The 13,517-nt window shown below is 37.2% G+C and overlaps 2 protein-coding genes across 2 annotated transcripts; both read left to right on the top strand.

Annotated features, from left to right (window-relative positions):
• The first annotated feature begins 576 nt into the window (after positions 1-576).
• Positions 577-4,254, top strand: srd5a3 (steroid 5 alpha-reductase 3). The gene is made up of 5 exons (XM_022751483.1): positions 577-795; positions 1,467-1,618; positions 1,705-1,890; positions 1,971-2,096; positions 3,158-4,254. The coding sequence occupies exons 1-5, from the start codon at positions 584-586 to the stop codon at positions 3,415-3,417; spliced, it is 936 nt and encodes a 311-aa protein (XP_022607204.1). The 5' UTR covers positions 577-583; the 3' UTR covers positions 3,418-4,254.
• Positions 4,255-4,609: 355 nt separating this feature from the next.
• tmem165 (transmembrane protein 165) lies at positions 4,610-9,851 on the top strand. The gene is made up of 6 exons (XM_022751485.1): positions 4,610-5,020; positions 5,403-5,628; positions 5,738-5,913; positions 6,615-6,797; positions 7,032-7,137; positions 8,254-9,851. Exons 1-6 carry the CDS (start codon positions 4,871-4,873, stop codon positions 8,328-8,330), a joined length of 918 nt encoding a protein of 305 aa, XP_022607206.1. The 5' UTR covers positions 4,610-4,870; the 3' UTR covers positions 8,331-9,851.
• The last annotated feature ends 3,666 nt before the right edge of the window (positions 9,852-13,517 follow it).

Below are 13,517 nucleotides of genomic sequence, written 5' to 3'. Positions count from 1 at the left end.
GAATTTGCGCATATAAATTAAATATATATCGTTAACATGTTAAACCATATAAAATCTCATCATACATCATTTTAATGTACATATACTCTCAGTATTTCATATATGATATAAACTTTTCTCTTCATATATCCACAGGATGTATATATGTGTTAATAATATATCCCCTTATAGTTAACATATATGACAATATCCCTGTTGATATAAGGACACATATGTCATATATTGCATTTCTATATGGGTGGGATGTATAGTATAACACATGGACATAAACCTTTTGTTAGATGAATTGCTACTAAGGTTATGAAATAAAACTTTTTTATTCATCACGTTTCATTTCAAGAGAAAATGTAATGTAAATGTAAATAGTCTGAATATTTCTGAGTGATCCATGTTTTCATGTTTGGCTCCATTTTTTTTCTGTGGTGAGTTTGAGGTGCTGCCCCCTGCTGTTTCCTTCTATTAGGTCACTACGACATTCCCGTCACATCCCACCCGGAACTGTTGCGGCCCGTTTTTTTTTCTCCCGTCGGCGTCTCTTTTCAGTGTTGCACAAAACAATGCACACGACCCGCAGAACTCAAAAATGAGTTGGAGCCCGGTCGGCTCGAGTCTTATTGACGTTTTGTGGGGTTTTCTGGCTTTGTGTTTCCTCCTGGCGTTGTGTGCTCACAAGGTGTCGAGCAGGTATGAAACACGTGGTCTGTACATGTTGTTTCAGGATCTTATTCGATACGGAAAAACAAAACAAAACCTCAAACGCGATGAATGGCTGCGTGTGTTTGACGTCCCTAAAAGGTAACACATCACAAACAACGAAACTGTATTTATAACTTCTGTATATAATTTATACATCTCTGATTTGTTTAGCTAAAATATTAATTTGTAATGCTTTTGTTTATGTTTTAAAAACATAAACGTGAAGATGCTAATTTACGGAAGCGTCTGTTTTTCTGATTCATGAGATACGAGATGTCGTTAATTGAGAAAAATAGAGCAGGAATTTATTTTTTTCATTAAATCTTTTAATAAAATTCTGAGAGAATTATCTTGTTATTGTAGAAAAAAAAATTCAGAGAAAATTTTTCTTGAAAAGAATAGTGCTGTTTATGAATTAATTCAGAAATACAGAAAAGCAGACATTGATTCAGAAAAACAGATTAAAAAACTTCTGTGAGAATTATCACGTTAATTCAGAAAAACAGGATTTTTTTCAGAGAAGTTTTCTTTAAAAAAAAAAAAAGTACTGACTCGGAATACTGAGATAATGATCTCCAAGAAAATTAATTCTCTGTTTTTCTGAATTAATAAAAAAAAAAACAGGATTTTTTAAAAACAAGTCAGAATTATTAGATAATTATCTCGTAATTCGGAAAAAAAAGAGCAGATTTTTTTTTTTAACTCAAGTGAATGAACTACTTCAGCACTAATTTGGTTGAACATACACAGAAATCCTTTGTTCCCTTCAGGTGGTTCTGGCACTTCTACGCCCTCTCTGTTTGCTGGAACGGCCTCCTCCTGCTCCTGTACCTGAACTTCATATTTCAGCATCAGTCTCGCCCAGCATGGCTGACAGGGACGTTGGAGGTCTTGACAGGTGTACCGAGCGCTGATGGTCAGGGTAGGCTGACACCCCTCTGATCTGTTAAAGCTCGTGTTTTCCTGTTTTTATTCATACTGGTGTGTGATGTCATTCCTGTCCTGCAGTCCCACAGCTGTCGACTCTCCTGGTGCAGCTGCTGCTCTGGGTCCACTCCCTCAGGAGGCTGCTGGAGTGCCTGTTCATCAGTGTCTTCTCTGGTGGGTCCCTGCATTTGGTGCAGTACTTCTTCGGTGTGGGGTACTACATCGTGCTGGGGTTGACGGTGCTCTGCTCAGATCACATGGGAAAAGGTTAGACCTAAACTAGTCCACCACATCTTCTTTCCACTGCTTCCACTATGTGCTATTGATGTTTATGCTGTTCTGTTTAGGGAGTGGCCCCCTCCTCTCTCAGCTGCACTGGCTTCATGTGGCTGGATTCACACTTTTCATTGTGGCCTCGCTGCTGCAGCATCAGTCCCTGGTGCTGCTGGCCAGGCTGCGCACCGGAAAGTCAGGTAAGCTTGTGCAGTTGTCTTCTTGTGTTCCTGCGTGTTTTGGGTCATTTAGTACAAGTGATGTACACTGTGTCATACTACTGATCATTTCCCAAAGTGCTGTAATTATTAGATTCTGGCTACACAGAAATCCACCACAGTGAACATCATTCTTTTATTTATGTCAGAAGTGTGTTATTATTATTGCAGGGTAATCCCTTTAAAATGGCACACAAACGGATTTGAATTGTTTGTTTGCAGGAAAAGCTGAAACCACAACAATGACATATTATCACCTTACAGAGAAGTTATGAGGACCTTGTTACAACCAACAGACATTGACAATACAACTGTAGTATCCACTTGGCAGTTGTTTTTAGTGATGGTGAGACGAAGCTTCATGAAGAAAAGGTTCATTTTCTTGTTGCTTCCTGTTAACAGGTCGACAGCTACTGGCCAGAATGAAACAAACGTTTGTGTATTACATATTTAATATCAGTATAAGGGAAACCATGATTGTGTTTTTTATTCTAAGCAGATCTTTATAATATAAGTTACTGTAAAGGCAATCGAAATTTATTTTCTATGCATCAAATGTATTAATACCAGTCAGGTTAAGGCCAGTGTCGGTGTTTTGATTTGTGGCTGAACCATATAACCATATAATTTCACTCAGCGTTTAAATGTCCACGTCGTGTAAAATGATACACGTGTCGACACACACTTCAAAGCCTCGACCTCTCACGTATCACCACTGGTTGTTTTGGTCTCAGCTAATATTCTGTATCTTTAGCTGCCAGATGCTTCACTCTGTTCACCAGCTCGTAGCTAAGTGTGTGTGATGTTTATCTGATGAATCGGAGCTGAAAACAGCTTTCTGTGGAGTCTGGAAACAAGAATGATGAGTGTGGAGGTGTGAGCCAGAAAACCAAAACAATGCTCTAAAAGAGACTAAAAGGCTGGGTGATTGTTAATATAAAAATATTGGTAATGAAGCTTTAATTTAACATAGATTCATGGTGACTGTGTGAATAGTAACATGTTGCCGGTCTGCGATGTATTTCCTGTTTGTTGTCTTGCAGGAGCAGTGGAGACGCTGGCTCACAGGGTGCCACATGGAGGCGGCTTCGAGCTGGTTTCATGCCCTCATTACTTTGCTGAGCTGCTGATCTACATCTCTTTGGCCTTGGTTTTCGGAGGCCTGTCTCTAACGTGGTGGCTGGTTGTCCTTTATGTGCTCTTCAACCAATCACTGGCAGCACAGCTCTGCCACGACCTTTACATCAGCAAATACGAGTCATACCCAAGACATAGAAAAGCATTCATACCTTTTGTGTTTTGAAGAGTTGTCACCACTGTGTTTTCAGAACTGTAAACTGCTCAACAAATGTTGGACACATCTGAGGAGCTGGATGTGCAGGAGTAAAACTCACCTCTATCAGTATTGATTGACAAGGTGATCAGGACCAAGCAGCTGTCAGCTGGCAGCTCCAGCTGTGACTGTGAGGTGTAGCAGCGCTACAGGAACATTCCTCCACAGCAGAAGTCTCACCAGGTGAACGATGAGCTGTTTCTTTGAGACTGATGTGAAGAAAAGAGGAACCTCATCACTGAACAACCGTTCAATACAACAAGACCTTGTTTTTGTTACAACAATGTACGATATACTGATGTATGTCATTACATATAAGATATGTTGTTAAAAATAAGCAACTTTTGAATGTTTGTTTAATTAAAAAAAACATAAGGAGGAATCAGAGAGATTGAGGCTTTGACTGAATATTTTTGTTGTTATAGCAACATGTAAAATGTTCATATTCTCTTTATAGCAGAATACCAGTTTATCTTGTATGATGAGGCGTGTTTGTTAAACCAAAGTATGTGATAACAATATTGTATATTGTTACTCAAGTTATTTTTGTTTTAACATTTTTTTTAATTTTGTGAAACTTATAATTATATTGACAGCAATATGCTGCTGTAGTAGAAACATTTGGACATTTTTCATACATATAATTCTGGACTATAACATAAAATCAAATTTGTTGTAATTAAATACTACACTTAATGAAAAGATGATTATATATTTATGTTTAATTACTTTGTGTTTATTTATTTATAGTGATTATTATGTGTACATTTGGATTTTACACAAGATGGCGACGCAAATGATTGTCAATCTTTGGTGGAAAACTGATTAAAATTACTTTAATTGTAAACGTGTACAGAGCATTTGCATTTTTGTATTTAAACATTTATTGTGAAACTATCAGTACTGAATATTTAGACCTTTAAAGTGGTCAGAGGTTCTTACAGCCATTGAATAAACGTTTAGCAAATAGTTATACATTTACATTTTAATTATTTTATTCGTCTTTTATGACACGAAAGTAGTAACAAACAACATGTGGTGAAAACTTTACAGTTTTCTTTTTCTTTGTATATTTTTGAAGCATTGAACTGGTTTTAAATACATCTGTATGGATTTGTTAGTGACAGTGAGACTGTCCAATTAATGAACTCTCCACTGCGTACGTCAGCCTACAACTTGACGTCATTCTTCTGACGGTCCAATCATCTCTCGGGGTTTGTCCTCCAGACTTCTCCTCAAGATTGTAACTTCCGTCTTGAGCTGGCTCGGTCTTTCTGATCGTGACGTGTATCACGGAGGAGTCCCTCATACTGTACAGGTTGCTAATATGAAGTTAGCCAGTCCGGTAGCAGGTGATATTAAGTGATTCGCGGGAGAGAAATTAACGAACAAACTATCTTTGGTCAGAGCTTCGGGAGCAATAATGCCTCTCATGGTCGGCGGAGGACATGGACGGGCTGGTAGAAGTGTAGTATGTGTCTTGTTTCCGCTCGCCGCCGTGTTGTTGTTGTCGGTCGGAGTTGCTGCTGTTCCAGAGGAGCACAAACCGGTCCAGGAGCAGCCCCCACAAGAGGTGAACGTTTACACTTCATTAGTACCGGTTTAATCTTTTACCGCCGTCGGTAAGCGACAGTTTTTGACGCTGGTCGCTGCCGCCGCTTCCTAGCACCTCCGAGCTAGCCTGCATGCTAACAGACATGTCACACTGAGTTCCGGTTTTGAGCTCGAGTGGGTAAAGTTAGTGTCTCACGTCTAAATATAACCAGGAAAAGCAAATATTTGAATTAAATTTCCGGGATGAGGTGAAAGACTTGTGTTAGCATGAGAAGGTCACCACCAGTTCTGTTTACATCCTCACTGATGTCCACTGTGTTAAAGCAGCTGGGACAGACCTGCAAACTGTGTGTACCTGAGTTGACCGTCACTGTGTGTGGCTGTGTTGATTGTCTTTGCAGAAAGCCCCAAGTCCTCATCCACTGGGCCCAGTGGTGTCTGAGGATGACTCCACCAAAGGAAACCTGGGCTTCATCCACGCCTTTGTGGCCTCCATCTCTGTCATCATCGTCTCAGAGTTGGGAGACAAGACATTTTTCATTGCAGCCATCATGGCCATGCGTTACAACCGTCTCACTGTGCTGGCGGGCGCCATGCTGGCCCTGGGACTCATGACTTGTCTTTCTGGTTAGTAGAAGAGGAGATTTGCTGCAGTATTTTATGATTATTCCTTCTTCTTTGACTAATAATGGATGAATTATAACCCCTCTGCCCCCCCCCCCACTCTGTTCTGCAGTGCTGTTTGGCTACGCCACCACCATCATCCCTAGGATCTACACGTACTATGTGTCTACTGCTCTGTTTGCCATCTTCGGTATACGCATGCTGAGAGAGGGGCTGAGGATGAGTCCAGATGAAGGCCAGGAGGAGCTGGAGGAGGTGCAGGCAGAGATCAAGAAGAAGGACGAAGAGGTAAGTCAAGTGTTAACTGTGAAGCCTTGAGCAACACTCGAATGACTCCATCGTTACTGTTAATCATCACACATAAGTAAACATACTTAATGAATGTAAGTGCCCTTGTGTAAGCCCTCAGTGTGAGCACTGTAGCTCACTTTCTCGTGGACTCACTGAGTCGTAGGTGACTCACATTACTTTATCACCAGGAAAGCTCTGCCACAGTGAAGAAGATAATGTGGTACTCACATATGCAAAGAGGGAAAAGAGTCATTTCATCTGACAGTCTGAAGATTTAAATGTGGAATTAAATGAATCAAAAATTAATGCATGAACTCATTTTTACCACTCTTAATCAAGGCAGAGTGGAAGCCATTTTTATCAGCAGGCTGGGACTCTGGTGTTTTATTATTCCAAGTGCAGCTGTTATCATCTTGGAAATCCCACCTGTTATGGGTGGACACATCCTGTACCTTGTACTTATCTGAAACGGTTGTTACAACTGTTGAAGCACATACCTACTGTAGTGTAGACTGAATGAAGACTCTCAAATGACTAATTAAACCACTCGTCAAATCTGAAACAGTCTCTTGACTCTGCTCTGTGTTGTTAGTGGCAGGTCCTGTATGTACAGTATATGTATGTATTCTCTCCTATTTGAAAGTGAAAATGGAGTATTGTATCCAGTATAATCACCTTGTCTTGTGTTGTCTGCTCAGCTTCAGCGCTCCAAGCTGGCCAATGGGACTCCAGATGTTGAGGCTGGATCAGGGACCACCCTGCCTCAGGGAAAGTGGCACAGCTTCATCTCGCCCATCTTCATCCAAGCCCTCACCCTCACCTTCCTCGCAGAGTGGGGCGACCGCTCGCAGCTGACCACCATCATTCTGGCTGCACGGGAGGTTTGTTGCATTTCTTCTACGACACGTCTGTTTGCTTTAAAATAAAACATGTTCAACATGTGTCTACATGTTCACCCTGGGTGGCCCCAGTGGGAACAAATCTTTTGTTTGTTTTTGAGCCATATGACAAACTGCACTGCTGTGTTAATACACTGGTAATGAGATGTTTAGGCATTGTGTAATTTTGTTTCACATCAACATGAAACACACTTTTTCTTTTTTTTTAATTCACAGGATCCATTTGGAGTTGCGGTGGGTGGCACACTTGGACATTGTTTGTGTACAGGCCTGGCTGTGATCGGTGGGAGAATGATTGCCCAGAAAATATCAGTCAGAACAGGTGAGTTTTGTCGTTGCTGTTGTTTTGTTTATTTCACCTGTTTCAAATCTTTTCATCACGACAGTCCTAAACTTTAGGTTTAGACCTGGGATTAACATACGTCTCGGGTGATCACAAGTGGACAGCTCTGAATATGTCCAGTTTACTACTGGCATTAAAATGTGTCGTGCGTGAAAACCTGTGATCGAATCTCACTTCCTCGTTCTGTATGCAAATAAACAAGTACACATTGTTGTTTTTAGCCAGTCTGACTATGACAGATAGTTCGTTGTCATTGTGTTTGAGGGACAGAAGGAGATAGAACGGGGTAGGGAGGGGTGAAGCGAATCATTGCACTGCTCACAGCTCGAAATTGAAATCGGGTTTTATCCATTTGAAATAGTGAAATATTTTGGGTTCATTATAAACTGTGTTGGACTAATGAGACTGAGACAGAGGACGTCAGTAAAGTAGGCGGTCCTTCGATGTGGCCCAGGACACGTTCACACTGCAAAAAGAATGTGGCCACATGTGGTGCAGACCACCTCAATGCGTCTCTGGTGCGTTCACACCTGAACTTAGAGTTGACCACTTGTGATCAGATCACATCAGATGGATGTTAGTGTCGAGTCTGAACAGGACCACAGACACATAGTGGGTCTCATTCTTGAAATGGAAACAGATGGGATTTAATTTGTGTGAACATGCAGATTAAAAACACATGAAGGATATTTAATTATTTCCAAAATGTGAGTCCACAAGTAATACACACATAATTTATAAGTGATCAGAACCGCAACAAGTAAGTTAAAGTTTAAAACCGTTTGTTGCAGCTTAAAACAGGAAGTGCTGAGTGAGTTGACAGTGTTTCGAAAACTTGAGGTTTATCCATCCATTTTCACATCACTTAACATGGTCAGTGTTGTCGTAGCAACAGGGCGGACCAAAGCAGCCCCAACAATTGACTTGAGTGTGTCCCAGCTCCTCCCGGAGGCTGCCAGAGAGCCCCGAGGGCAGCTAGGGGATGTAATGCTGCGATGAGCTGCATCATGAGGAAAGTGTGTTAGGAAACATCTATGAACGAGTGTCTGAACATCCTCTAACGTGCTTCTTCTTTCCTTTGCTTTGTCTCCGCAGTTACAATCATTGGAGGTATTGTTTTCCTGGCGTTCGCCTTCTCTGCCCTGTTCATCAAGCCAGAATCTGGATTTTAATTGGATGAGAGACTTTGATATTTTCTCTGTACATACGTGTAAAATTTGGTCCAGTTGCTGTAGAAAGACTAGTTTTGACTCTGTAAGTGTCCAACAGATCATGTGACAAGTTTAAAGAGGGAGCCAAAGTCCCGTCCAGCTTCCCTAGAGAGCCTCTGTTCCACTGCAGCCTGTAACTCAGAGGGTGAATCTAACATAATAAACATTTCCCAGGAGTCCTAACCTGAGGTGGACACTAAAACCTCATGGGAGGTGTAGTCGTTAAACGAAACAATCAGTGTTTAATCCTTATAAAGTGAATAAGAGGTTAGATACACATTTATCTTAGAGCAGGAAACCTGGAAACCTCAGAAAGTCCAAACCCTTGATGAGAAGAAAACACCCAGCAGCAGGTTTCAGTGGAAGAGAGGCTAACTAGGAGAGAAGGCCGAGCTGTGGCTTTCTGTGCGAGCTGTATCCTCATCACAAGGTGTGTGAGAGAAAGAAGACTTGTTGGATTGTTACTGATCGCTGCCCTCCGACCTGTCTCAGAAGCTCTGTGGCTCAGACACAGATCCTCACATGCAGTACTTTCCTCACACTCAGACGCTGAGTCCATTTCAAAATCTTTGCCTTGCCTTTTTGTTTTTTTTAAAATGTTGCCTGGTTGATTTTTGTCTATTTAACTTGAGCCCAGGTGCTGGTGTTGCTCAGTTGTTTATTCCACCTTCCTCTCCGGGTGACACTCCTTGCTGCAAACCATTAAAATCTCAGAAGAAGCGGGCCATGCTGCGTACTGTCAGGAAAAACTAGAGACAGAACCAACAGCACATAATTAAGAAATTGCTTGAAGTTTTCTTGAATTTCCCTTAGTGGTTGCCCCGTTTGACTGCCAAGACACAAGCAGGTTTTTGTGTTAAAGAGAGGGAGGCCTGAACCACTAGAATACCTCTGCGTCTGACAGACCTGCATTAGGTACAGTATCAAAATACTAAACACACATAGAGATATAGATCAGGGGTCTTTATATTAACCCCAGTTTCAGGTGCTGACAGAGAACAGGTGAACGGGTTGAAGACAGTCCAGTACTCACTCTTCCTATGTGGTTAAAGCCATTTCTAGTATGAACCTCGCTGCTTCCATTTTTAATGCCCCGAATCCCAGAGTGGGTGTGACAGAATGTAACCATGACAGCATCAGGTACAGATCAAGTCACCACCATGTTATTTTGCCGTAAGCAGCTGCACCTCAACCAGCAATGTACTTTGAACCTACATTTCTCCTTTTATTTAAACTGTATGTATTTATTTAGCTTGACTTTTTTCTTCTTAGCATATATGTACTGTAGACACAAAGGGTGGGACAGAGAGGACACTAGAAACAAGGAATGGAAATATTTTTTTAAGTAAACAGGCTAAAGCTGCGTTGTCAATATTTGACAGGCTGTGCCCAGCTGTGAAATACTTCTGTTTGTAATACAGGTTGGTTTGAAATGCCTATAAATCTGAACTGCTCAATAAAGATGTTTTATGTGTTGTCTTATCTTCTACACCAATCATTTGTGCTGTTTGACCTGAATGGTGACGACAGACAATATCCTATACTAAGACGTTTTCATGACTTTTCATGCTTTACTGTACTATGATGTTTTATTTCTCACTATACAATACGACTTGTGTCTTTTTATGCCTTAGTATACTAAGAAGTTTTTATTACGTTTTATGCTTTACTATACCATTATGTTTTCATGCCTTGCTATACTATGACTTTTTATGGCTTAATGTACTATGAGGTTTTCTTACTTTACTACAACGTTTTTGTGACCTTTTTATGCCTTACTATTATGACGTTTTAAGTTTTATACCTTACTATGTTATGACGTTTTTAAAACATTTTGTGCCTTACTATACTATGACATTTTTATGACGTTTTCATGCCTAACTATACTAAGACTTTTTTGTGACTTTTTATGCCTTACTACACTATGACATTTTTATAAAGTTTTTATGCCTTACTATACTATGCTTTTTTTAATGCATTACTGTACTGTGACTTATTTATGGCTTACTATACCATGACTTTTTTGTGACTTTTTATGCCTGATTATACTATGACTTTTGTATGCCTTACTATACTATAACTTTTTTATGACTTTTTATGCCTGACTATACTATGACTTTTTTATACCTTACTATTCTATGACTTTTTTATTCCTTGCTATATTATGACTTTTCATGACTTTTTATGCCTTAGTATACTGTGACTTTTTCATGACTTTTTATGCCTGACTATACTATGACTTTTTTATGACTTTTTATGCCTTACTATATTATGACTTTTCATGACTTTTTATGCCTTACTATTCTATGACTTTTTTATGACTTTTCATGCCTTACTATTCTGACTTTTTTATGCCTTACTATATTATGACTTTTTATGCTTAATTATATTGACTTTTTTATGCCTTACTATACTAAGCATTTTTTATGACTTTTTATGCCTTACTACACTATGACTTTTTATGCCTTACTGTACTATTACTTTTTTATACCTTATTATACTATGACTTTTTTATGACTTTTTATGCTTTGCTATACTATGACTTTTTTATGCCTGACTATACTATGACTTTTTTATGCCTTATTATACTATGACTTTTTTATGACTTTTTATACCTTACCATACTATGACTTTTTATGCCTGACTATACTATGACTTTTTCATAACATTTTATACCTTACTAATGACTTTTTCATTACTTTTTATTCCTTACCATACTATGACTTTTTATGCCTGAGCATACTATAACTTTTTTATGCCTTATTATACTGACTTTTTATGACCTTTTATGCCTTACTATATGACTTTTTCATGACTTTTTATGCCTTACTATACCATGACTTTTTATGACTTTTTTATGCCTTACTATACTATGACTTTTTTATGACTTTTTATGCCTTACCATACTATGACTTTTTATGCCTGACCATACTATAACTTTTTTATGCCTTATTATACTGACTTTTTATGACCTTTTATGCCTTACTATATGACTTTTTCATGACTTTTTATGCTTTACCATACTATGACTTTTTATGCCTAACTATTTTATGACTTTTTTATTCCATACTATACTATAAAAATTTTTTATGACTTTTTATGCCTTACTATACTATGACTTTTTTATGACTTTTTATGCCTTACTATAGTATGACTTTTTTATGACTTTTTATGCCTTACCATACTATGACTTTTTATGCCTTACTATACTATGACTTTTTTATGACTTTTTATGCCTTACTATACTATGACTTTTTATGCCTTACTATACTATGAATTTTTTATGACTTTTTATACCTTATTACACAATTAATTTTTTATGACTTTTTATGCCTTACTATTCTGACTTTTTATGCCTTACTATATTATAACTTTTTTATGACTTTTTATGCCTTACTATTCTATGACTTTTTTATGCCTTATCATACTATGACTTTTTTATGACTTTTTATACCTTACCATACTATGACTTTTTATGCCTGACTATACTATGACTTTTTTATGCCTTACTATACTATGACTTTTTTATGACTTTTTATGCCTTACTATACTATGACTTTTTCATGACTTTTTATGCCTTACTATACTATGACTTTTTATGCCTTACTATAATATGACTTTTTTTATGACTTTTATGCCTTACTACACTTTGACTTTTTTATGCCTTATTATACTGACTTTTTTTGCCTTACCATACTATGACTTTTTATGCCTTACTATACTATGACTTTTTATGACTTTTTTTGCCTTACTATACTATGACTTTTTATGACTTTTTTTGCCTTACTATACTATGACTTTTTATGACTTTTTTTGCCTTACTATACTATGACTTTTTATGACTTTTTTTGCCTTACTATACTATGACTTTTTATGACTTTTTTTGCCTTACTATACTATGACTTTTTATGACTTTTTTTGCCTTACTATACTATGACTTTTTATGACTTTTTTTGCCTTACTATACTATGACTTTTTATGACTTTTTTTGCCTTACTATACTATGACTTTTTATGACTTTTTTTGCCTTACTATACTATGACTTTTTATGACTTTTTTTGCCTTACTATACTATGACTTTTTATGACTTTTTTTGCCTTACTATACTATGACTTTTTATGACTTTTTTTGCCTTACTATACTATGACTTTTTATGACTTTTTTTGCCTTACTATACTATGACTTTTTATGACTTTTTTTGCCTTACTATACTATGACTTTTTATGACTTTTTTTGCCTTACTATACTATGACTTTTTATGACTTTTTTTGCCTTACTATACTATGACTTTTTTATGACTTTTTATGCCTTATTAAACAATTAATTTTCCTGACTTTGTATGCCTTACTATTCTATGACTTTTTATGCCTTACTATACTATGTCTTTTTATGACTTTTTATACCTTACTAAACAATTAATTTTTTATGACTTTTTATGCCTTACTATTCTATGACTTTTTATGCTAAACTATACTATGACTTTTTATGCTTAACTATACTATGACTTTTTATGCGTAACTATAGTATGACTTTTTTATGCCTTACTATACTATGACTTTTTTATAACTTTTTATACCTTACCATACTATGACTTTTTATGCCTGACTATACTATGACTTTTTTATGCCTTACTATACTATGACTTTTTTATGACTTTTTTATGACTTTTTATGCCTTACTATACTATGACTTTTTATGCCTTACTATACTATGACTTTTTCATGACTTTTTATGCCTTACTATACTATGACTTTTTATGCCTTACTATACTATGACTTTTTTATGACTTTTTATACCTTACTAAACAATTAATTTGTTATGACTTTTTATGCCTTATTATTCTATGACTTGTTATGCTAAACTATACTATGACTTTTTTGACTTTTTATGCTTTACTATACTATGACTTTTTATGCTTAACTATAGTATGACTTTTTTATGCCTTACTATACTATGACTTTTTTATGACTTTTCATGCCTTACTATACTATGACTTTTTATGCCTTACTATAGTATGACTTTTTTATGCCTTATCATACTATGACTTTTTTATAACTTTTTATACCTTACCATACTATGACTTTTTATGCCTGACTATACTATGACTTTTTTATGCCTTACTATACTATGACTTTTTTATGACTTTTT

Source organism: Seriola dumerili, unplaced genomic scaffold (genome assembly GCF_002260705.1).
Source record: "Seriola dumerili isolate Sdu_G_001 unplaced genomic scaffold, Sdu_1.0 BDQW01000155.1, whole genome shotgun sequence".
In the NCBI taxonomy this organism is placed as follows: Eukaryota; Metazoa; Chordata; class Actinopteri; order Carangiformes; family Carangidae; genus Seriola; species Seriola dumerili.
Note: the sequence above shows the minus strand (reverse complement) of the source record. Positions and strands in the feature narration are given on the sequence as shown.

What these genes read in the sequence shown, in the direction of transcription:
- tmem165 (XM_022751485.1), top strand. Translation starts at nt 4,871, where the DNA reads ATGCCTCTCATGGTCGGCGGAGGACATGGACGGGCTGGTAGAAGTGTA. An exon ending in TCAAGAAGAAGGACGAAGAG is followed by an intron (nt 5,914 to 6,614) that starts GTAAGTCAAGTG and finishes TTGTCTGCTCAG; the next exon opens with CTTCAGCGCTCCAAGCTGGC. An exon ending in GAAAATATCAGTCAGAACAG is followed by an intron (nt 7,138 to 8,253) that starts GTGAGTTTTGTC and finishes TTGTCTCCGCAG; the next exon opens with TTACAATCATTGGAGGTATT.
- srd5a3 (XM_022751483.1), top strand. Translation starts at nt 584, where the DNA reads ATGAGTTGGAGCCCGGTCGGCTCGAGTCTTATTGACGTTTTGTGGGGT. An exon ending in ACCGAGCGCTGATGGTCAGG is followed by an intron (nt 1,619 to 1,704) that starts GTAGGCTGACAC and finishes CCTGTCCTGCAG; the next exon opens with TCCCACAGCTGTCGACTCTC. An exon ending in CTCAGATCACATGGGAAAAG is followed by an intron (nt 1,891 to 1,970) that starts GTTAGACCTAAA and finishes TGTTCTGTTTAG; the next exon opens with GGAGTGGCCCCCTCCTCTCT.